Here is a 24,360-nt window from a genome sequence, read left to right as displayed (position 1 = left end):
CATGTGTCCCATAATATTCATTCTTGAGACATGCACCTTGGTGTACTTGTGTTGACTTACCATAAAAAAGTGTTTTTCAAAAGCGATATTTAAAGTTAAGTTTACCATTGCCACCCATTCCCTCATTGAGACCAAAGCTGTTCATTGCTCTATCATCAAATGAATCAGTGAACTATTTTTAAAGTTTGTTAATGTGATCTCATCTTTCAGCTTCATTTGAAATAGTCAGAGAGAAGTGCAGCACAGAAACAGATCCTTTGGCCCATCTAGTCCATGCTGAAAGCATTTAAACTGCCTACTCCCATCAACCTGCACCGGGACTGCAGCCCTCCATACCCCTACTATCCATATACCTCTCCAGACTTCACTTAAAAATTGAAATAGAGCTCACATACACCACTTGTGCTGACAGCTCATTGCATGCTCTCACAACCCTCTGAATGAAGAAGTTTCACCTCATGTTTCCCTTAAGCTTTTCACCTTTCACCCTTAACCCACGACCTCTGGTTGTAGTCCCACTTAACCAGTGGAAAAAGCCTGCTTGCATTTACCCTATCTAAACCCCTCATAATTTTGTATACCTCTGTCAAATCTCCTCACGATCATCTACATTCTGAGGAATCAAGTCCTAACCTATTTAATCTTTCTTTAAATCTTGGGTCCTTTGGAGTCGTGAGTATCTTTGTAAATTTTCTTTGTACTCTTTCAATCTTATTTATTTCTTTCCTGTAGGCAGGTGACCAAAACTGCACACAATGCCCCAAATTAGGCCTCACCAATGTCTTAAACAACCTCAACATAACATCCCATCTCTTGTACTCAATACATTGATTTATGAAAGGCCAATGTGCCAAAAGTTTTCTTTACAAATTTTCTATGTACCTGTGACGCCATTTTCTATGAATTAAGGACCTGAATTCCTACTTCCCTTTGTTCTACCAGAGTCCTCAGTGCCCTACCATTCACTGTGTAAGACTGACCCTGGTTGGTCCTACTGAAATGCAATACCTCGCACTTGTCTGCCTTAAATTTCTGTCATTTTTTCAGCTCATTTTCCCAGCTGATGCAGATCATTCTGCAAGCCATCATAGCCTTCCTTGCTGTCGATTACACCCCCAATCTTGGTGTCATCTCCAAACAGTTTTGCAGATTCATTGTGTGCTGTGTCTGCGAGGCTGAGTCTGGCGGCACCGTGGAAGTCCATAGCGGGGGTATTCCCTTCTGCCGCCTGTGTGGGATGACGAGTCTATCGGGACTCTGAGGACTTGTGGAAACTGTGTGGTGGTTTCTTTCGAACTTATAGTCTTTTAACATCTTTCGACTATTTTTACTGTGCCCATGGTCTTTTTTTTAAACAATTATTGTATTGTTGGCACTGTTGTAACTATGTGGTTTTGTGTAGGTCTTGTAGCTTTAGTTTTTGGTTTGTTGGGTGGTAGAGTTGGTCTCCTAACTTGATGTGTCTGGGTAGTCTTGTTTTGTCTGGTGGGTTTGGAGCTGCTTTCTGGGGAATGTGCTAAGATGGTAGCGTGATATTAATATGCAGCAGCCTCTCCGGACTCTGGATTGGGGATTGCCAAACGTTATGTGGATTTTCTGGTGTAGTCTGTTTTGTTGTGTGCTTTTGTGATATCATTCTGGAGGAATGTTGTTTCATTTTTTAACTGCATTGCAGTTGTGGGTTCTAAATGACAATAAACCGAAATTCAAATTCAAATTAAAAAAAAATCAAAGATTTCAGTAGCTTTATTGAGGTGACATATGTGTGTCTTGTCTTTAAATGTTTTGTATAAAACTTGTGAGGAAATGTGTCTGTTATAGCCTTTGAGACCTAAAACTGCAGCAAGCAGAGGAACTAAAATTTCTAAAAGCTTCTTGAAGCTATATGGAAGAACAGGACAGATCCCATGGTAATGCCTATTGATGGTTTTTTTCCTTCATTCTATTTTTTTTAAAGCTGAAGCTGAACTAGCATAAAACAATATCCTGCAAATGCAGACCTTGGATTTAGCTTTAAAGATTAATTTGTTACTTCTGCATGACTATTACAGTAATTACCCAAAGTTGCCTTCTCAGTGCATTCAGTATTCTTCATTGAGGGAAATGTCTTTTGTGGATTAACTTAGCATGGAACAATCATTAATTGAACTTTTAAAGGCTATTGATTTCCCTTGCAAGTAAGAAAGCACATAGTATAGAGTGAATTTCTTGAATGTGGAGTATTTCTCATGTTGCCATTCCTTAATGATCACTTCTTCATGGGGAGAGGGAACTCTGTCCCACAGACTACAAGTGGGGTAGAGCTGTCTCTAACAGAGGATAGTGATCACAAGAAATGCATGTAATATCACGGTAGATTGCTCCTTATTGCTACTAGGATGACCATTGTCAGAGCAGTTTTGAAGCTCATGAGACTGTATGTACAGACACATAATAGATTTGTAGAATGATCTGTGGTAGATATGATCTTGCATCAGCTCCATGTGGAACTACAGAAGTAGGAAATCCAACTTAACTGGTTTTTGGTCAATACCCAAGGTATTTGAAACCGTGTGAAGAATGCAACTCTATCACATATCTGAGAACTTTGGCTATCCACAATGCACCTCCTCAGCTTCATTTGTATTTTTTCATGGCAGTAGGGATGTTGCTAAACAGGGTTTCGATGAATCAAAGATGAAGAATATGTATATTGATAACTACGCTGGCAAAATTTTTCCTGTGGTTCTCACTTACACTTTCTTAGCATATAGTGGCATGCAAAAGTTTGGGCACCCCTGGTCAAAATTTCTGTTACTGAGAATAGCTAAGCGAGTAAAAGATGACCTGACTTTCAAAAGGCATAAAGTTAAAGATAACACATTTCTTTTAATATTTTAAGCAAGATTACTTTTTTATTTCAATATTTTACAGTTTCAAAATAACAAAAAAGGAAAAGGGCCCAAAGCAAAAGTTTGGACACACTGCATGGTCAGTACTTAGTAACACTCCCTTTGGCAAGTATCACAGCTTGTAAACACTTTCTGTGGCCAGCTAAGGGTCTTTCAATTCTTGTTTGGGGGATTTTCACCCATTTTTCCTTGCAAAAGGCTTCTAGTTTTGTGAGATTCTTAGGCCGTCTTGCATGCACTGCTCTTTTGAGGTCTATCCACAGATTTTTGATGAATGTTTAGGTCAGGGGACTGTGAGGGCCATGGCAAAACCTACAGCTTGCGCCTCTTGAGATAGTCCATTGTGGATTTTGAGGATCATTATCCTGTTGTAGAAGCCATCCTCTTTTCAATCTCAGCTTTTTTACTAATGGTGTCATGTTTGCTTCCAGAATTTGCTGGTATTTAATTGAATTCATTCTTCCCTTTATCAGTGAAATGTTTCCCATGCGACTGGCTGCAACAGAAGCCCAAAGCATGATCGATCTATCCCTGTGCTTAACAGTTGGAGAGGTGTTCTTTTCATGAAATTCTGCACTCTTTTTTTCTCCAAACATACCTTTACTCATTGCGGCTAAAAAGTTCTATTTTAACTTCTTCAACCCACAGGACTTGTTTCCAAAATACATAAGGTTTGTTTAGGTGTTCCTTTGTGAACTTCTGACGCTGAATTTTGTGGTGAGGACACAGGAAAGGTTTTCTTCTGATGACTCTTCCAGGAAGGTCATATTTATGTAGGTGTTGCTGCACAGTAGAACAGTGCACCACCACTCCAGAGTCTTCCTGAAGGTCTTTTGCAGTCAGACAGGGGTTTTGATTTGCCTTTCCAGCAATCCTACAAGCAGTTCTCTTGGAAAGTTTTCTTGGTCTACCAGACCCCCACTGTTCTTGTTAACTGCCATTTCTTAATTACATTACAAACTGAGGAAGCGACTACCTGAAAACGTTTTGCTATCTTGCTTACTTTCTCCTGCTTTGTGGGCATCACTTATTTTAATTTTCAGAGTGCCAGCCAGCTGCTTAGAGGAGCCCATGGCTGTTGGTTGTTAGGACCAGGTTTGAGAAGTCAGGGTGTTTAAAACATCACCTGGCCTTTCCTAACGATGACTGTGAACAAGCCAAAGTCCTAACAAGCTAATTAAGGTCTGAGACCTTGGTAAAAGTTGTCTGAGAGCTCAAATCTCTTGGGATGCCCAAACTTTTGCATGGTGCTCCTTTCCTTTTTTCCACTCTAAAATTGTACAAAACAAAAACAATATACTAATCTTGCTTAAAATATTGAAAAGAATGTTTCATCTTTAACTTTATGACTTTTGGAGATCAGTTCATCTTCTACTCACATAACTATTCACAGTAATGGAAATTTTGACCAGGGGTGCCCAAACTTTTGCATGCCACTGTACTTGTCTGATTTATTTCTTCATGTGGAAAACTTAGCAATATATATAGTTTGAAAACTGAGTTTAAAATTGACCTGTCCTGATGAAAGAAATCTTGTTTGTTGTAGTGGCTACCTAGGCAGAAGATGAACTTTAGTGACTGGATCTCTACACCATATTCTTCATCACAGTTGGGGTCAAGTTAACTATAGTTTTGGGATAAGTTGTACATTTGCATATAATTCATTCTAAAATCATTCCACTGGAAACAGTTATTTTTTTTTTAACCATCTTTGGTCCATTATGACAGATAGCATTTTTAAGCACGCTGAGCATTTAAGATTCTGTGTTATAATACTTACTGAAATATTTGAATTGGAGAGACTGTGTTATGTTGAACATAGAATGTTACCTGAAGTGTAAAATAGTGAAATGTTTAATTCTCTTTGTACCTTTAGCAAGAGAAGCAGTCATTGCCTGCAAGTAGCAAGATCTGGGCAATGTTTTGGAATAGACTGATAAATGAAAAGTAACATTTGCAGTGCAGATTTGTCAGGCAGTGGCCATCTTCAACAAAAGTCTAATCACCTTACTTGACATTCAGTGGTATTAAGGGTACAACAGATTTCACAACATATCAGTGATTCTGATTCTGACTACCATTACTAAGTCTCCTACTATTAGCATCATGGATATCACTGTTCATTTGAAACTCCATACATGTATGAGTAACCATACAAAAACCATGGCTACAAGAGCATGTCAGATTTGAAATAAGTGACTCAATGTATCCAGTGTCCTTGAAGCATTAGCAACAGAGTGTATGACTTATGCTCCACATGTTTAAGGGATTGCAGCTCTAGTGATGATCTAGCATTCATGCTATTCAGGACAAAGTAGGCTTATTGTCTGGAACCCCACATCTAAGTGTGTTTTCCCTTCATCAGAGGATGATGGCAGTTGCAGTGTGTACTCTCCTTGGCTATATTGACAGCACCACTTCCATACAATGCAATTCCATGCAAGTTGCACACATCATTTTAACTTGAAACTGGGTCTGTTCTGCATCAATGAGTCTGGAGGAGTTTTATTCTTAAGTGTACGTTTTCAATTTCACTACAGTTTTTTAACACTGCTGAAGTGCTCTTTGAGCAATGGAGTTTTTTAAATATTATTTTTATAGATAAATGTTGGTTTGTAACATTAGGATCACAGGATCATAATTGAACTTGTAATGAAGTCTGCTATTAACAATGGATATTTGTTTCTATAGTTTTAGAGCTAAACAATAATCTTGGCAATTTCAGTAATAAAAATCAGAACAAAATATAAAAGCAATTCCATTAAAATAAAGTTTACTTATTTATTCTGCTTTTTCATCTCTTATGCAACAACAAATTCTCTGATTCCCTCAGAGCAACTTCCTGGAACATATTTTAGGAGCATCGGAGTTCAACGTAATACACCTTCAGTATAAGTTTGTGCAATGATTAGTGCCATGGTTTTAAAGGTTTTTATTGTTGAGGATAAGCATGTTTTGTCCTATAATATGCTCAATGATTTGCTTAGCTGTTTACCACAAAATATATATAATTGTGATTAATTGAGCCATATGTTAATCAGGGCAGCCGCTTATTTGGGACAACTCTTAAAAGAACAAAAGCTAATCAAGAAAATAGCCAGGGTTTCTTGACTTCATTTGGGACACCATGCTGCTTTATTGTGATGGTAGCCTGTTGCAAACCAGTTTCTAGTTGGCATCAGTGACAAGGATTTACGAGGCTATTAGACACTACACCGTGCTTAAAGTTTTAAAATAGCGTCAGTTGCATGTTTCTCTGTTTATAAAGCAGTGATAGGTGACGAGAAGTAAGCAGTAAGACAATTCAGAATTGTTTTACTCACTGCAGTTTCACTAAAAATAATTTGAAGGTAAATCATCTTGAATGTAACAATGGAAATGAAACTTGGAGGATGGTATCATCAGAAGCAGTATATGAAGGCACTCCATTGTCTGCATTAGGTGTCTGCCGATTTTGTTCATTTACAGTCAGTCAGCAGAACATGGTAGCGTACACTGGATGAATTCTTCCATTGATAACTAATACAGTTTTATGATACTGTAGTAGTATTGGTAGTGTTCTAATTTGTTCTGTATTTCAATTAAATACATAATTTGTAACTCAGTTAAATGGTAGTTTGTCCTTTTTATGCCTCTTAACTATTTCCATGAAACTTTGGCTAATTGTTGGCCGCAGCCTAATTGAACCAAAATGCACTGATCCCAATTAACCTGCATGCACACTCACACAATACATATATGTATGTATAATTTAGTCTTTATTTATATTGCATCCACACAGAATATTTGTTTTTGAGTCAAGATTTGAGGAAGTATTCTTTCAATTTCAAAAGGCTGTGATTGTTCTCATTAATTTATCCTGCAGTAATATTTTTTCACTTTCAGGATGAAGTCTTTTTAAAGGATATGTAATGATGATTTTGCCTGTAATTTTTCTGTGTCTTAAAGTCAATGGGAATTATAACAGGAGTTATGGCACAAAAACTATAATCTTCTTAATTTGGTGTTCACAAAAAGTATATTCTTAAGGTGAAGTTTTCTTATCCCTTTTGGCAGGTTGCTATGGTGTTGATGGAGAAAGTGACTCCATAATGAGTTCTGCCTCTGAAAACTCGACAGAACCCTGGTTTTGTGATGCTTGCAAATGTGGTGCGACACCCAGTTGTGAACTATGCCCGAACTTAGATGGAATTTTTAAAGAGACAGATGCTGGAAGGTTTGTTTCGCTTTGGTAAAAAAATATCTTCATATTCCTTGGGAAATGGGAGGATGTATAGAATATGGGGTGATTGAATATTTTAAGTCAACTTAGCCAAATTTACAATTTGTAATACTTAGGGTTGGAAGTTTATTTCATCAGTCATCATTTGCATTTTAGTTGACAACTCAGGACTTGCTCATGAATTCTGAAAACATTAGATGGAAAGTTTTTGTCATCCTTGTCCTTTTTCCTATATACATCTGTATGGCTGGCTATTTGCAGGTTTAACCTCCCATCTGTCAAATTCAAAGGATACGAACTTCTTGAAGATTGGTATCTTGATGGTGGCAGATATTCTCACAGTGGTTTAGTGCTACTGATTGAAGACAGGTTTGTACTCCAGCACATTTAAATTTTGTATACAGGTAGTCCCCGAGTTACGAACGTGCAACTTACGGACAACTTGTACTTACAAACCGAGGAAGGAGAACGCCGTCCACCATTTTAAGTTGGATCGTGACGCCGCTCGCCATTTTAGGTCTTTACCATTGACACTGTGTTGTAACACAGTGTGTAACTTTGTATTTGGCTTAAATTTTTCTTAGCAAGATTCACCCTGACACCCCCCCCCCCCCCCCAAAGTTCCGGTTGGCTGGTGACGCAGTGGGATCAACGCCGGGCTTAAGAACGGAGGTTCCTGAGTTCGATCCAGTGACAGACCACTCGAGCGCACCATGTTGATTTCGAGCTCGCAGCGCAAACTCGTAAAAAAAACACTCACCTCCAGTTTAAATTCTCACACGGAATATTGTGGAGGATCAAATACCCAAACCCAGCACAGCCCCCACTTGTCCCATTTAACCTCTCTCAGTGTGGTGTACTTTAGGACCCAGGGAATTCTGTGCGGTGGTCCTTATGACCCAGCGGACCTCGGGAGCTGGTGGAGGTCGGGACCCGCCGCCCGCAGTGTTTCTGTTCCATTGATGGGAAGCGATCACGATTGAAAATAAAGTGGAAATAATAAAGCATTTGGAAAGAGGTGAAACACCATCGGTCATTGGAAAAGCGTTAGGCTACAGTTGGTCAACGATCGGAACAATTTTAAAGGATAAAGTGAGAATAATGGAGCATGTGAAAGGCCCTGCCCCGATGAAAGTTACAATTATCACTAGGCAACGTAGTGGTTTATTTATTGGAATACATATGTTTCTTAAGTGTTTTATATGCATAGAAAGGTAAAATACGTACTATATACTAAGACAAACGTTTGAATAACTGACGCCAAATAATACCAGATGTACTTGTTCCGACTTATGTTCAAATCCGACTTAAAGACGGACTCAGGAACGGAACTCGTTTGTAACTCGCGGACTGCCTGTAGTTAAGGTAGAGAGCAATCCTATCAATATAATACCAAAACCCATGGCTGTAAAAAACTGAGAGGTGAAGTTAAGAAATGTTTGCAACTCATTTCTTCCTTCACCCTGTCTCCATGCTGATGAAACCACCTTTGTAGGATTGTATTCAGTTTTGTTCACTCTGCTATAGGAAACATGTTATTAAACTGGAAAGAGTACAGAAAAGATTTACAAGAATGTTGTCAGTACTTGAGGGACTGGGTTAGACAGGCTAGGACTTTATTCCTTAGAGTGTAGGAAACTGAGATGTGATATTATGAGGTGTATAAAACCATGAGGGCAGTCTTTTTCTCAGGCTTGATGAATCATCAACTAGAGGCCACTGGCTTAAGGTGATTGGAGAAAAACATAGTGGGAATGTGAGGCCAACGCTTTTTTTTTACAGAACGTATGCTATGTGTGTGTAATGAGCTGCCAGAAGAATTGGTTGAATAAGGTGAAATAACAACTTTTAAAAGTCATTTGGACAAGTGCATTGAATAGGACAGGTTTAGAACGTTATGAGCCAATCACTGGAAAATGGGATGCTTTATTACCATGGACAAACCTATGTTTCCATGCTGTAATGATGATAAGTTTTTTTTTGAGATTTTTTATATTGACTTGTTCATTTAAACTTATTAGCAGAAGATCTTTATGATGGAAAATCTTTTCATTCTCAGTAGTTTGATACAGATCATTGTATCCAAAAAGGTGGTGCAAGCCAAACACAAAGATTGGAGTATTTAAAATATAATCTTTATGGACAAAAAACAAAGTCAACAGCCTGAGTTAGAATAAAGTAAGTGATTCCTATGTTGATTTCTTTTTTCTAATAATTTCAATAAAGCTCCGTATGTGCTTTCCCTTCAGGTGGGTTCACGTTGTTTGTGCTCTTTATGTTCCTGGTGTGGCATTTGGAGATATAGATAAACTTCGCCCTGTTACTCTTACAGAAATGAACTATTCAAAGTATGGTGCTAAGGTAAGATTCCATCTTCTGTGTGCAAGTACTGATTTTATATTTTTAGGCTCTAATGGTCTAGTAGGAGGATTTAAGGCAAATAAAGGAGTTGAAATAGAAAAATTATCAAAGTGAACTTTCCGTCTAGGGTCTTTGACATCATCTGGAAATTTCCTTAAAATTTTAGTTATTCACTGTTAAAATGGATTAGGATTTTAAATAAAGTATTTACTGTATAATTACTATAAGCATATCATATTGGGAAAATGGCAATTGAGTAGCAATGCACAATAATGGCTCAGGATGAAGATCAACTTGTTGAATGTTGATAATTTGCATGTGCTGTGCTTGTTTCTGTGCCTTCTCTTATTGAAACCTCACTTCAGCATTGTTTGAAATATCAAAGTTGAAAGAATAATCATGATAAGGTATATTATTTAGAAGTTAAGGGTCTATGAAATATTTGGAGTTTTGGTAACTGCAGCCTGATCTGTGACATTTCTGCTTTGCGTCATTACCAAAAGTAAACAACGCAGCCATATCTGCATATTCCAATATTAAATGCACCCAATGAATCTGTTTCCTTTGACCATGCAGTACAGATGGTCAAGTTAGTATTAAATGATTAGCTTCATTTTACCCTTCTCTGTGGAATAATGTTTCACATCCTGAAGCCTTAAAGTTGTTCTAAGTTTGCGTTTTTATATCCATGTTTGGTGTATAATTTCTGCTGAAGCTTTCAAGTTAGGCTATATGCTACATTGTTTGCAAGATTCCCTACTGATATTCTTCTCTAATTTATTCAGGAATGTAGCTTATGTGAAGATATACGATTTGCTCGAACTGGAGTTTGCATAAGTTGTGATGCTGGTATGTGTAGAGCATATTTCCATGTTACCTGTGCTCAGAGAGAAGGACTGCTTTCTGAAGCAGCTGCTGAAGAGGTGAAGCCACACTTGAACTCCTTCCTTTCTTCGTTCTTTGCATAGTTGTGAATAAAAACCCATATGATAAGATTTTTATGATGGGCTTTTCTGTGTTAACTGTATCAAAATATATTTTAAGAAAATTTAGGAAGTAGTTGAATATTTCATTAGCCTACTTTTTGGAGATTATCAGAATGAAATAGCTTATTGTCTAAATAAAGAAATGAAGGATTGAGGACGTTATCTGTTCCTGGTGCTTTACCAACTTTAAGTTCACCTCTCTCCTCCTTTATTACTATGAAACACTCTCTTTACTTTGTACCTTATTAGTAATCTCAACATTCATGTGCAAATTTATTACTTTGTCCACAATGTATTGTACTGTATATTCTGCAGTTTTAAGATTTATGCCTAGAACACTTCTGGGTTCTACTCGGCAACCAATACTTTCTCATACGCTCTTGTTGCCTTCTTTATTTTAATTTTCGCTTGCTCTCTGATTCCTTTCTGAGTCTGTTTCAGCTAGTTTCTGATAAACTGATGCTTACTATATGCAACATTTTGTTTGCTTTAAGGACAACCCATTGTTCTGTTACAGCTTAGCCTGTAAACCTTTGGTTCCACTTTATTTGGGCTAGATCCATCTTCATCCCAAGAAATTGGTCTGTATCTAATGATTTTTTTTTCTTGGACTGCTTCAATTTTTCTAAAGCTAACCTAACTCTTGTGTTTTATAATCATTAACTCTTAGATATTCCCCTGCAAATGTTTCATGTGTTTGACTCATCTCAATTGGCAGAGCCAGACTGATCAATACTTCCTTCCTCATTGGATCAGAAACACGTTGAATCATAAAATCATAGAAATACACAACACTGAGATGGGCTTTACTTTATCCGTGCAGACTGTGTTGCCCATCTATGTTAATCTCATTTGCCTCCTTTATGCTAATAACCTTCTAGTATCCAAGTACATAAGAACATAAGAACATAAGAGATAGGAGCAGGAGTAGGCCAATCGGCCCCTCAAGCCTGCTCTGCCATTCAACAAGATCATGGCTGATCCAATCTTAACTCTAGTTTTCACCGAATCCCACAAGGCAACAGTGCCAACCAACAGGGCATCATGCCGCCCATTTTATTTTATTATGTATCCCGCCCAAACCATGTGATCACCCGGGGAAAAGAAAAACCGAGTTGCCAATTGAGGAGAAAAAATCTGGAAAATTCCTCTCCGACCCATCCAGGCTATCGAAAACTGGTCCAGGAGATCACATGGCTGATCTAAACCTAGCCTCATGTCCACTTACCTGCTCGCTCACCGTATCTCCTAAAGCCATTTTTATCCAGGAAAATGTCTATCTCCATTTTGAATTTATTGAGTGTAGTAGCTTCCACAGCTCTCTGGGGCAGTAAATTCCACAGTCCCACTACCCTCTGAGTGAAGAAATTTCTCCGCATCTCAGTCCTGGAACGGCATCCCCTTATTTTAAGATTATGCCCCCTAGTCCTAGTTTCACCCATCATTGGGAACATTCTCCCCGCATCCACCTGATCAAGTCCCTTCACAATCTTATATGTTTCAATAAGATCACCTCTCATTCTTTGGAACTCCAATGAGTAGAGTCCCAATCTACTCAACCTCTCATCATACATCAACCCACCCATCCCCGGAATTAACCTAGTGAACCTTCTCTGCACTGCCTCGAGAGCCAGTATGTCCTTTCTTAAATATGGACACCAGAACTGCACGCAGTACTCCAGGTGTGGTCTCACCAATACCCAGTACAACTGCAGTAAGACCTCCCTGTTCTTATACTCCATCCCCCTAGCAATAAAAGCCAGCATTCCATTGGCCTTCTTGACCACCTGCTGCACTTGCATACTAACTTTTTGTGTTTCCTGCACCAGGACCCCCAGATCCCTTTGCAAAGAAGCACTTTCCAGTTTCTCTCCATTTAGATAATAACTTGCTCTATTATTTTTCCTGCCAAGGTGCAAGACCTCAAACTTGTCAGTATTATATTTCATCTGCCAAATGTCTGCCCAATCACTCAGCCTATCTATGTCCCCCTGCAGGGTTTCAATGTCCTCTGCACTCATTACACTCCCTCCCATCTTTGTGTCATCAGCAAACTTCGATACGTTGCACTTAGTCCCTTTCTCCAAATCATTAATATAGATTGTAAAGAGTTGGGGTCCCAACACCTGCCCAAATACCTATTAAATATTGTAATTGAACCTTCCTCCACGGTTCCATCAACTTCTGTAGAAGGCATTACCCCAGAGGTCCACATACTTCTTTGAATCTAGACTGATTATTTAAATAGTGTACTCAGTACTGATGAGAAGTACAGTTGTTTGTATGTTATTAGTTTAGACAGACTGTGTTTGTTTATTATTGTGATTTAGATGAAGATCATACTACACTTCATAAGTAATTAAACCAGGTAATTGCAAAGGGTTGGCAAACTTTTTCTTGCAACTGTATCTTTCTGATTTATTGGTGTGCTATTGAATATAGCCAGTAATATTCCCTTTACTGTTTTTTTAGCTGTAACCAAACCATTTCTATCTTTGACCCCTTTGCAACTTCCTCTCTCTCTAGCACTGTAGTATTCTCTTCAATCAATATCACTACCTTTCCTTTCTTTTCTACACAGTACTTCTTGAACATCATGTATCCTGGAATAGTTATGTCCAGTCCTGCCCTATTTTAGACATGCTTCTGTTACTGTTTGCATGTTACCATGCAACCATCTGTGCCTGTAAAATAATGAACTTATCTTAAACCATTTCACCCATTCACATACCTAATTTGGAGGTCACATCGTTTCACCGGACGATATTATAAAAGGTGGAAAAATTATAAGTAATAGAGGGGATTTACAAGTAAAAATTGGAAGGTGTAAGAAACTGGAAAGAAAGTAATTAAATTATTTTTCATCAATGTACTGTTGTGGTTACTTAGTGTGATAAAATGTAATATTATTCAGCAAATTTCTCAAGGCCTAGAAGTTGAAGTTTTAACAACTGTGCTTGGAGAACCTAAAGAATGTATCTGAAATGGAGTTAATGAAACTTGTAGATGATTTGTTTGCTTGTGTTTGCCATAAATGAAAGTTTTGCAATTTTAGCTTATCAGGTTTTAGGTCAGGTCTCAATACTTTAAAAAAAAAAGGTGAGTGTTGATTTGTTTTAAATAAGCAGCATATTCTGGCCTGTTTCAGGTATAATATAACTTGTTATCATTATTGGAGGCATAGCTAAAATCTGCTGACCTATTTGCAACGCACCATTTTTAGCAGGAGTGTGTGTATAAATTGGGAGTCAAAGAAAATGTAAACGTGAAATACCTGAAGACTTTGGTATCAGATAAGGAACTATGGCTGCTTTGTTAGGCATAAGCATATTGAATATCTTTAAAAGTAGTCATAAATATATTGTGCAGTACTTAGTGTCTCTAACTATATAAATTAATTCATTGAACTCTGCTTGATAAAGGCCCTGTCCATAAAAGTGGCAAAGTGCTTGAGCATGAAAGCTAAGTTTCCACCCATTGCATCTGTTTAGGATTTAAATTGTATCCAATTTCTGAGGTGTACTGTAATGAATCTGGTACAAATCAGCTGACCAGCATTAAAATAAGCCAAGACGTGATCAATTGCTGCAGATCTTTAAAACTAATTGTGAAAAATGGCTTATTTAAATTTTAAAAAACTGTTGAGGATTCAGTTTTCTTTAATGCATGACTGTGATTAGTGGGATAAGTGTTACTTACCATTTTATCTCCAACGTCATTTGGAGGAGTGTTTTCTTTAGTCACTATTAACTAATGGAGAGGATTCTTGGGGACAGGATTTATGAGCAGTTGGCGAAGCTTTGGGATAATCATCATGGCTTTGTGATGGTCAGATAATGCCTCATGAGCCTGGTTGAGTTTTCTGAGGAGATAACAAAGAAAATTGATGAAATTGGAGAGGTGGATGTAGATTGTATGGATTTTATGCCCTTTGAAGGTAGAGGATGGTTGTAGATAGAGCATATTCTGCCTGAGGTCGGTGATTAATGATATTATTCAGGAATCCATTCTGGGGCTCCTGCTCGTTGTGATTTTTATAAATGACTTGGATGAGGAAATGGATGGCTGGGTTAGTAAGATTTCAGATGACAAGAAGGTTGTGAATAGCTGGAAGGTTGTTGTAGGTTGCAAAGGGATGTAGATAGGATGCAGAGCTAGGAGCAGATGTGGCAGACAATCTTCAGTAGTGTGAAATGATACAGTTTGGAAAATTGTACTTGAAGGCAGAGTACAGGGTTAATGGAATGATTCTTAGCAGTATAGAGGAACAGTAGGATCTTTAGGTCTAAGTCCATAGATCTCTCAAAGCTGCCATGCAACTTGTTAGGGTGATTAAGAAGGCCTATTTGTATGTTGGCCTTCATTAGTCAGGGATTAAGTTCAAGAGCCTTGAGGTAATGTCACAGATTTTTAAAAAAACCTTCGTTGGACCATACCACACTGAAATGTTGTGTTCAGTTCTGGTCACCTTATTATAGGAAGGATGTCAAAGCTTTAAAGAGGGTGCAGAGGATATTTACTATGATGTTACCCTTGAAGACAACATGGATTATGAGGAAAGACTGAAAAAACCAAGGCTTTTCTCTTTAGAACGAAGGTGAATGAGAGGTGACCTGATAAATGTATATAAGATTATGCGAGGCATAGATAGAGTTGACAACCACTGCATTTTACCTCAGCAAGGCTATGGCCTATACCAGAGGGTAAAGGTTTAGAGGAGGTGTCAGAGGAAGTTTTTTTTTACAGAGTGGTAGGTGCTTGGAACGCATTACCAAGGTTGGTGGTAGAGGTTGATAAAATAGGGAAATTTAAGAGACTTGGCCACATGGTGGGTAATGGGCTGTGTTGAAGGGAAATGTTATTTGATTGTGATGTAGGTTTATATAGGTCAACCAAATATCATGGGCCAAAGGGACCTGCTGTGTCGTGTTGTAACACCTAGAGAGCCTAATGTCTTTTACAGAGTCAAAAATTAATGATGCTGAAGCAAGCTGGTTAAATCCATGGTGGATTTTATATTTAGGTCTACTATAACTTGATTGTATCAAGTCTTGGACATGGATTCAGCTCAGCCAGATAAGCACATAATTTTATGCATGTTGGTGCTCTTGTGAAAATGAAGACCTAATTTACCAAGTAATGGTGCTTGTGATAGTAGGCTAAAAACAAGGTGATAGTTTTTAAAGTTGCATATTATGCAGCCTCTGTGGAAGAAAGCAAAATAATAAATAGTTGCAATGATAGTAGTGTTGGTGAACATGGGGTGATGTTATGTATTTGTTGAATTTTAATGGGGAAATAGGAACAAGAATAGGGAACTATTTACAGCTAAATCAGAAGTCAAGATGGGTCAGATACTTATTGGGTATTGCTTTAGTTGATGGTTTTGTGGACAAGATGTTCCTCAAGCCATCTTGAGAAGTGGAACTTGGCCATTTGCTTTAAATAGTCTTTGAAACTTCTCTCCGCATATTTCCTTGTTGCCCTACTAGCCTGGTTCAACTAACACTTCTTTTATTCCTTACTTATCTAGCTTTTTCCATAAGTGTATTTCTACTAATTACTTGAACTATTCCATGGGCTAACGTATTCCACGATGAGTAAGCAGGCTGTCTTAAATTCTTGGTTCATTGATGACTGTCTTAAAACAATGCCTGCTAATCTTCACCATTCCAAGGGTGCAAATATTTTTCTTGCCTGTCTCATTGAAATGCTTTATTACTTTTAAGAGAAAAGTACTCCAGATTTGCTTGTTCTTTCCTCATGGTTAACAAATCTCTCAGTTCCATGGAAATAGCCTTTTTGTATTTCCACCATTGCCCATTATATCTGATTTGCAATAAAGAGATAAACTATGGAGAAAAATTGAGTGTAATTTAACTAAGGTTCGATAAATTTCAAAATATTTAAGTTCTCAGCTTTTTAATTCTTTTCAATCAGAAGCAAACTTATGTGCACAAATGGCACATATGGATACAGTATAGCTTTATGGAATTGAGTTGCTCTTTTTAATAATGAATGAATTTGTATTCTAAGATTCTTTTATGCCAATACCTTATTTAAATTTTCTATTATATTTCAGTTTCATAACTCAAAATAGTTGGTGTAATCTGAGCTTCAATACTGATGGAGCATTTCTTCTTCTGCCCTTTGTATTCTTACAGTCAAAGAAGCTATCTTAAATCATTCTTTGCTTGTTTTCCCCTATAAAGCATGTTTGCTAATCTTCTGATTATCACCTATATCCAGGTGTTTATCAGTTTGACTCTTTGTTAAGTAGTACCTTGCCTTAAGGCCTTTTTGATGGGAGAGAAGTGAGGAAAATAATTTCTTTATGAGCAGACAAACAGCAAAGATTAATTACAAACTGCCTTGAGATTAAATTGCAGAGAGCGTTTGTATGTGTTTGTGTTAAGAGGAGGTACAGTTTCAACAGGAATATATTAAAACAGGTTATTACAATGCATTTCAAACTGATGTTTGAAGAAAACATGATACAAGTTCTGTTCCTAATTTCAATGCATACTCAATTTTTAGAAATGCTAATTCCTACTTATGAAATGTAAGAGTATCTTGCAATTGCATCGCTCTGCAAATTCCAACCAGCTGCTTTGTACAGAGGTCTGAATTTTTTTGTACTATCGTTGAAAGAAATTGGAAATTGGATCATAAAGCATCATGACCCTTTTTATCTATTCCAAAGCAGGCTGGTGGAAAGATTTAAAGAACTTCCTTATAAATAGAACATTTTTGTTTTTGGAACACAGCAGGCCAGTCAGCATCTATAAGGAGAAGCACTGTCGACGTTTCGGGCCTGACGAAGGGTCTCGGCCCAAAACGTCGACAGTGCTTCTCTTTATAGATGCTGCCTGGCCTGCTGTGTTCCACCAGCATTTTGTGTGTGTTGTTTGAATTTCCAGCATCTGCAGATTTCCTCGTGTTTACATTTTTGTTTTTGTTTTTTTGATACAGGATATAGCTGATCCATTTTTTGCATATTGCAAACAGCATGCTGACAAATTTGACAGAAAGTGGAAACGAAAGAACTATTTAGCTTTGCAGTCATACTGTAAAATGACCTTGCAAGAGCGAGACAAGCATGTTGCCCCCGAAGCTCAGGTATGAATGACAAAATTATGCCAAACTGTGTAAAAGCATTAAATGTGAAAAACAAAGCAGATGTGTATTTTGTAATATCTACACCATGTTGCAATAGCAATGAATTTGAAAATATATTGCGTTTCAGGAGTAAATCGATATTGTGCCAACTTTCTTTCAAACCTCAGCATACAGCACTTATTGCACTGAATTTCAATGTGCATTTTATATGTGTAAGAAATGATAAAATATTCATCCAGTATGTTCAGTTTGTCAATTGTCATTCCCAGAAACTTGTATCATAAATATAAAAAAATCAGTAATGACATCATTGGCAATAATTTTTGGAGGACTCATTGCTCATAGAGAGAGAGGGTCTTGGGGAGTATTATAGAACAGAGACCTTAGAGGTCAGATACATGGTTTCCTGAAAATGGAATCAAGCTCACTGCTTAGGTCCTAGGATCAATAAGATGGGGTAAGTGAGGGAAGCAGTCGAGGGAGATGATCAGATAGAAATTTGTATCATGTAAATCAATTGTCATTTGTGATAATAAACATTGTATTTGGGATTAAGATGATTGGAAATATGAATGGAGAGGTTTTCAAAATCATATGTGTAACTATGCACCAAAAAAATTCTCGGTCTGGCTCAGTAAGACAGAAAAACACAAACTCCAATGATTGAAAGTACATTTTTTATCAAAGAATATATGCAATGTGCAACTCTTGAGGTTTATCTTCTCCATAGACAGCCAAGAAACAAAGAAAACCATGGAACCCCCTCAAGTGTAAAATAAAACAAATCATGCTAACAGCAACAAAAAGAAGAGTGAAAAACACAGAATATTAAAGTACAAAATTGAAAGAGTTCAGGCTTATTCAGTTTAGCTCAGCGTTTATTAACTGCAGACTGCCCCAATTCAAAATCACTCAAAATAGCAACAAAAAAAGGAGTGGTCAGAGACACATCATAATGTGAACTAGAGTCCAGTCCACAAACCGTGTGGATTAAGCCTTGACAAAGACCCAGGACACTAGCACTATCCTCCAAAAGTGCTGACGGAGAGACAAACTATACGAATGCAGCGACTTTCCTTCAGGAGCAGCAAACCGAGGGAGAGATAGACCGTCACACAAAGGCACTTTCCTCCAGCAGCAGCAAACAAGAAGCTGCTAGACAGCACTGAACACCTGTTCGCCTTCCACACTTGTCTCGTTGATTTCAATCTTTTCTGTTGTTTTAATCAGCAAGATTGGCAAGAAATGGAGTCAACTAGGCTTCTTCGCCTCAAAGCTGCAAGTTTTGATCGAAGCCTCACAGAACACCTATGGAGACAGCAAAGCTTGCTGGTGGGGATGGTTTTGCCTGTGATAGACTGGGCTTTAGCCACCACTTTCCTGTAGAAAGAAATGTTTTCAAGGTTGTACGAAAATGAAAGAAAAATAGGAAGGGTATCTTAGTCAGAGAAGTGCTGAAGTAGAATTATGTGTGACGATCAAAGGCAGAAGAGGAGATGATTAGGGAGGCAGACCATCCCTGAACTATGTGCACTAAAATGTGATCTAAGGAGATTAAACTACTGAAATCTTTAATGTGCATCAGCCTAGGGAGCATTTAAAAGAAAATCATGAATCCAGTTTCTATCTCAATTTTAACATGAGCTAACTGATAAAAATTTGAGGAACCATCATTTTAAAATCTTAGAAATGAAATCATAATAATTAAAACCGACAGACAACATGTCATGCCAATAAATTTGCTTGTGACACCATTTGGTACATTTTCATGTTGAGTTCTGTTACTATCGTATATCAGTCTGCTAATCAAAATCTTTTATTTCCTTTACAATATTTTGATATTTAAAATTTTTCTTATATTTAGGCTCGCATTACTACAAGGCTACAGCAATATCGTGCTAAAGTGGAGTTAGCTCGCAGCACCAAACCCAATGCATGGGTTCCCAGGGAGAAGTTGCCACGACCACTCACCAGCAGTGCCTCAGTGATACGCAAACTTATGCGGAAAGCTGAACTGATGGGAATTAGCACCGACATTTTCCCTGTAGACACTTTAGATACCAGCTCCAGTGTAGATGGCAGGAGAAAGCACAAACAACCAGCCTTGACTGCTGACTTTGTGAATTATTATCTTGGTATGGAAACAAACACAAAAAGAAACAGAATAAAATTCTTGTGGAAAAATAAATTATTTGGTTCTTGGGAGAAAAGTCTATGTAATTTTACTTCCCAAAATGGCTGAAACATTTTATTTCCCTTAAAGACTGGGGTTTAATTAATGAGTCTTAATTTATGGTCAAACCTAAATGTTCATTGTGTAAATTGACCAACTATGTCTGGGAAGTTGAAGCTATAGAATACATTTTAATATAACACATGGAAACAAGAAATGTCAAATAGTGGAGGCATAGCTTTATGCTGAGAAAGAGTATGTTTAAAGGGAATGTACGAGGCAAGTTCTTCCCACAGGGTGGTAGGTTCTTTGAACTTGCTGTTATTGGTAGTGGTAAATTGCAGAAACAGTGGATTCTGGTTAATTGGGACACATCAGGACCAGTACATTCTGGCACTTTGGAAGGGAAAAACCAAGGTAGAATATACAAAGTAAATGGTAGGGCACTGAAGAGTGCAGTAGAACAGAGGGAACTGGGAAAACAGATAGAAAATTCCCTAAAAGTGGCGTCACAGGTAGATAGGGTAGAATAGGGTAGGGTAGATAGGTCACAGGTAGAGAGCTTTTGGTACATTGGCCTTTATAAATCAAAGTATTGAGTATAAGAGTTGGAATGTTATGGTGGAGTTGTATAAGGCAATGGTGAGGCCGAATTTGGAGTATTGTGTGCAGTTTTGGTCAGCGAATTACAGGAAGGATGTTAGTAAGATTGAAAGAGTGCAGAGAAGGTTTATAAGGATGTTGCCCGGACTTGAGAAACTGAATTACAGAGAAAGGTTGAATAGGTTAGGACTTCATTCCCTGGAGCGCAGAAGAATGAGGGGAGGTTTGATAGAGGTATATAAAATTATGATGGGTATAGATAGAGTGAATGTAAGCAGGCTTTTTCCACTGAGGCTAGGGGAGAAAAAAAAAACAGAGGACATGGCTTAAGGGTGAAGGGGGAAAAGTTTAAAGGGAACATTGGGGGGGCTTCTTCACACAAAGAGTGGTGGGAGTGTGGCGTGAGCTGGCAGATGAAGTGGTAAATGCGGGCTCACTTTTAACATTTAAGAAAAACTTGGACAGATACATGGATGAGAGGTGTATGGAGGGATATGGTCCAGGTGCAGGTCAGTGGGACTAGGCAGAAAAATGGTTTCGCACAGCCAAGAAGGGCCAAAAGGCCTGTTTTTGTTATGTAATGTTCTATGATTCTAATTAAACGGTTGTCCCAAATAGCCGAAGATACATGGAAATTGTATATTGTAAACAAAAAAGACAAACCACTGTTTAACCGAGTAACAAATTATGTATTTAAATTAAATTCAGAACAAATTAGAGCACTGCAAGTACTACCTCAGGACCATAAGACTGTGTATTAGTTCTAAGTAGTTATTGATAGTATGCTGCTGTGTTCTTTTGATTGACTAAATGAACAAAATCAGTGCAGCTACCTAGTGTAGATAATGGACTGCCTTCATACAACGCCTTCAACAATTGCATCCCCCAAATCTTCATTTTCATTGTAACATTCAAGATGGTCGTTGATACCTTCAAATTTTTCATATTTCTTAACTCGCTGAACAAGTGGAAGTGTTTAATTTTCACTCTTGGCTGTTTCTGGAATCTCCAAGCCTCAATGCATGAAACTGCAGTGAGCAAAACCATTCTGAATTATCTTGCTGCTTATTTCTCGCTGTCAGGGCCAAAAATCACTGCTTTTTGAACACTAACACACACTACTGATACTATTTAAAAACTGTTTGCTCTAATGCAGTGTCTAATGACCACACAAATGCAGGCGGCAGACAGTAGCTAGAAATTGTTGGGCAACAGTCTCCTGTCCCAATTAAGCAGCATAGTGCCCCACATAAGTAATCCCAGTCATTTTCTCGATTTTTTTTGTTGTTTAACAGTTGTCCCAAATAATTTGTTCCCCTGATTAATTGATGATCTAGTCAACCAGAATCTGCCGTAAAGTGGCATTTAAGAGGCTGTTGGTTGGAAACAAGGATGCAGGGAATGGAGGGATATGAATCACGAGCAAGAGGAAGGGATTGGTTTAATTCGGCTTAATGCTTTTGGGCCAAAGGGCTGATACACGTACTGTATAATTTTGAGTTTTGTATGTAATAACATCTCACATTCTCATCTTACCTCCTCCTTGCAGAGAGGAACATGCGGATGATGCAGATACAAGAGAATATTTGTGAACAAAAGAACTTGAAGGATAAACTTCAAAATGAGCAGGAATCTCTTCATGTAGAATACAACAAGGTATGATTGCTAATTTATGTATCTACTTATTTTAGTACAATTGGATCTGTGTCATGAAGGGGTGGGGTGGTTATTATGTTCTTGGAAAATGTATTTTATCCAATATCTCTAATTTTTGGGTTGTGGATGGTTATTTACTAATTCTGCAAGGGTGAATTTCTGTTAACTGAATGGCCATAATGTGTGAGTTATCTGTATATTTAATTAGCTGGGAGAGAATTGTAATCAAGATAGATTTGTTTTTTATTTTGTTTAGAGGTACTGTGCAGTATAGGCCCTACTGACCCCGCGAGCTGTACCACCCTACAATCCCCAACAACTACCAATTTAACCCTAATTTAATCACTGGACTATTTACAATGACCAATTAACCTACTAAATGGTAAATCTTTGGACTACGGCAGGACACCGGAGCGCCTGAAGAAAATCCATGCAATACTTGGGGAGGACATACAAATTCCTTATATTTGATGTTGGATTGAACTCTAAACTCTGATACTTCGAGCTGTAATAGCGTTGTGCTAATCTCTATGCCACCATGGAGGAACAGAATGCTACAGAATTCATAGATGTCCTCAATCCTAAGAATACTATCTGTATGCTGGTCTATATGTAGAATTAGATACAGTCAATTTTTTTCTTTGGGTTTGGGGAGCGAGAAAAACGAAGCAAACTGCAACAGGTCACTTATATGCACATACTGTGTATTTTTAGGTTAACATTTGACAGAGTCAGTTTGAACTCCAAGACAGCCCATTATGTCAAGTTAAACTGTTAACTTTTTTTTTGTTATCTTTTTCCCCTTTAAAGAAAACCTGCAGTAGCTGTCAATTTAAATATGTCTAATTCCAAGCGGAAACGCACAGCATTGTACAATATGTGATTGAATAACTGATAAAGGTTTCTTATAAATATTATGATAAAGACATGAATACTATCTTGCAGTAGACAGAGTAAAAATGCTTGGTTCTCTGTTCTATACTGTAGCAGTTGAGACTTCATAATATTGACTAGAATGAAATACCTCCATCGGCACTAACTTTTATTTTAATCATTTGATCTTCCACCCCTGCACAATCTCTTTTTTTGTTTTTACAAATACCGTAGCTATATGACATAGCTGTGAAGTTTGTCAAATTCACTCATGACATCAGATGAAATGTCTTGTACCAAGTAGTTTTTTAGCATATGTTAGGTACAATACTTCCTGAAAACAAAATACATTGTCCTGTGCATTTATGGGGCAAGTTATAGGAATATATATTGTTTTATTAAAGCTTTGTTTTATCATTATTTTTCAAACATTTTTCAAATGTTTGTATTTATAGTGATATGTTATACTATTACTTGCATTAAACATTGCACAAATATATATTCTGTCCATAAATCTGCGCCAAACTATCCAACAAGGTTTAGACTTCATCATGGTGGTCTACCTGGGTTTTCTTAAAAAATATATGCCCTATTATGGTAAAAAGCTTTGATTTTTGAAGTCTGGGATTGAATGTCTTGTCTCTGTAAATGATGAAATACTTGTGATTTAAAAAAATAGTTATTGCATTATGAGCTAATTCTGGCCGTTACTATGCATATTTTCATATCTTCAGATCAAGTTAGGTAGATTTTTAAAAAAAAGATCTTGATGTATTTTCATCAACATAGTAAATTCTGGAAGAATTGTGGGTCAGGCACAATCTGTGTTGGAAAATTGGAGTCAATATTGTGGGCTGAGACCCTTCATCAGTCCCGTTCATTTCCTTGCATTGATGCTGTCTGACCCATTGAGCTCCTCCTTCTCTTGTGTCTTTATATATTTTAATATTATTATCATTGTGCAATAGCATGTTCTAGGTTTGATTATATCAGAGACAAATTAACACAGAATAAGGAACCTATAAGATAAATCTGGAGATTGTGCTATTGCTTTCATTAATAAACAAGCTAAGTATATTATTTCAGTGTTGGTAGATAAAAAATTGGAGTATTTGTATTCTGAAAGTTTTGTAAATGATTGGCCTTAAAACCTGAAATTCTCAAATAAAACTCAAATCAAGATTACCCCTAAGATAGCACTTTTGAATTCTATTAAGGGGAAGACCTGAATAAGCACATTGATTTTATTTGCATGGAAATGTATGGCATTGGTGAAGTTAGAAGTTATTGTGTATCGGAATCATACTTTAGACCGGAACTTGCTTGTTGCTTTTTCACAGACATTCAAAACCATTCTACATTTTAGGCTGCTTCTTGTACGTCAGTGTGGTATGATCTCTCAATTGAATGTATTTTCTTAATGGATCTCTAGTTTTGTGTTTTGTGAACTTTTGCTGCTGTTCTGAATCCATTGCA

At 37.4% G+C, this 24,360-nt stretch overlaps 1 protein-coding gene across 5 annotated transcripts in view; it reads left to right on the top strand.

The window, feature by feature from the left end:
- Positions 1-24,360, top strand: part of phf14 (PHD finger protein 14) — a 259,027-nt gene that overhangs the window by 67,814 nt on the left and 166,853 nt on the right. For 4 of the 5 annotated variants that reach the window (XM_073054151.1, XM_073054154.1, XM_073054152.1 and 1 more), the window contains exons 5-10: positions 6,948-7,122; positions 9,363-9,474; positions 10,260-10,397; positions 17,433-17,579; positions 19,444-19,714; positions 21,905-22,011. In XM_073054151.1, the coding sequence (XP_072910252.1) occupies positions 6,948-7,122; positions 9,363-9,474; positions 10,260-10,397; positions 17,433-17,579; positions 19,444-19,714; positions 21,905-22,011 (950 nt within the window). The remainder of the gene's footprint in view (positions 1-6,947; positions 7,123-9,362; positions 9,475-10,259; positions 10,398-17,432; positions 17,580-19,443; positions 19,715-21,904; positions 22,012-24,360) is intronic. The other variant, XM_073054153.1, reaches the window with a different exon arrangement.

Source organism: Hemitrygon akajei, chromosome 8 (genome assembly GCF_048418815.1).
Source record: "Hemitrygon akajei chromosome 8, sHemAka1.3, whole genome shotgun sequence".
NCBI lineage: Eukaryota > Metazoa > Chordata > Chondrichthyes > Myliobatiformes > Dasyatidae > Hemitrygon > Hemitrygon akajei.
The sequence above is the reverse complement of the archived record's forward strand: the minus strand, read 5'-3'. Positions and strand labels throughout refer to the sequence as shown.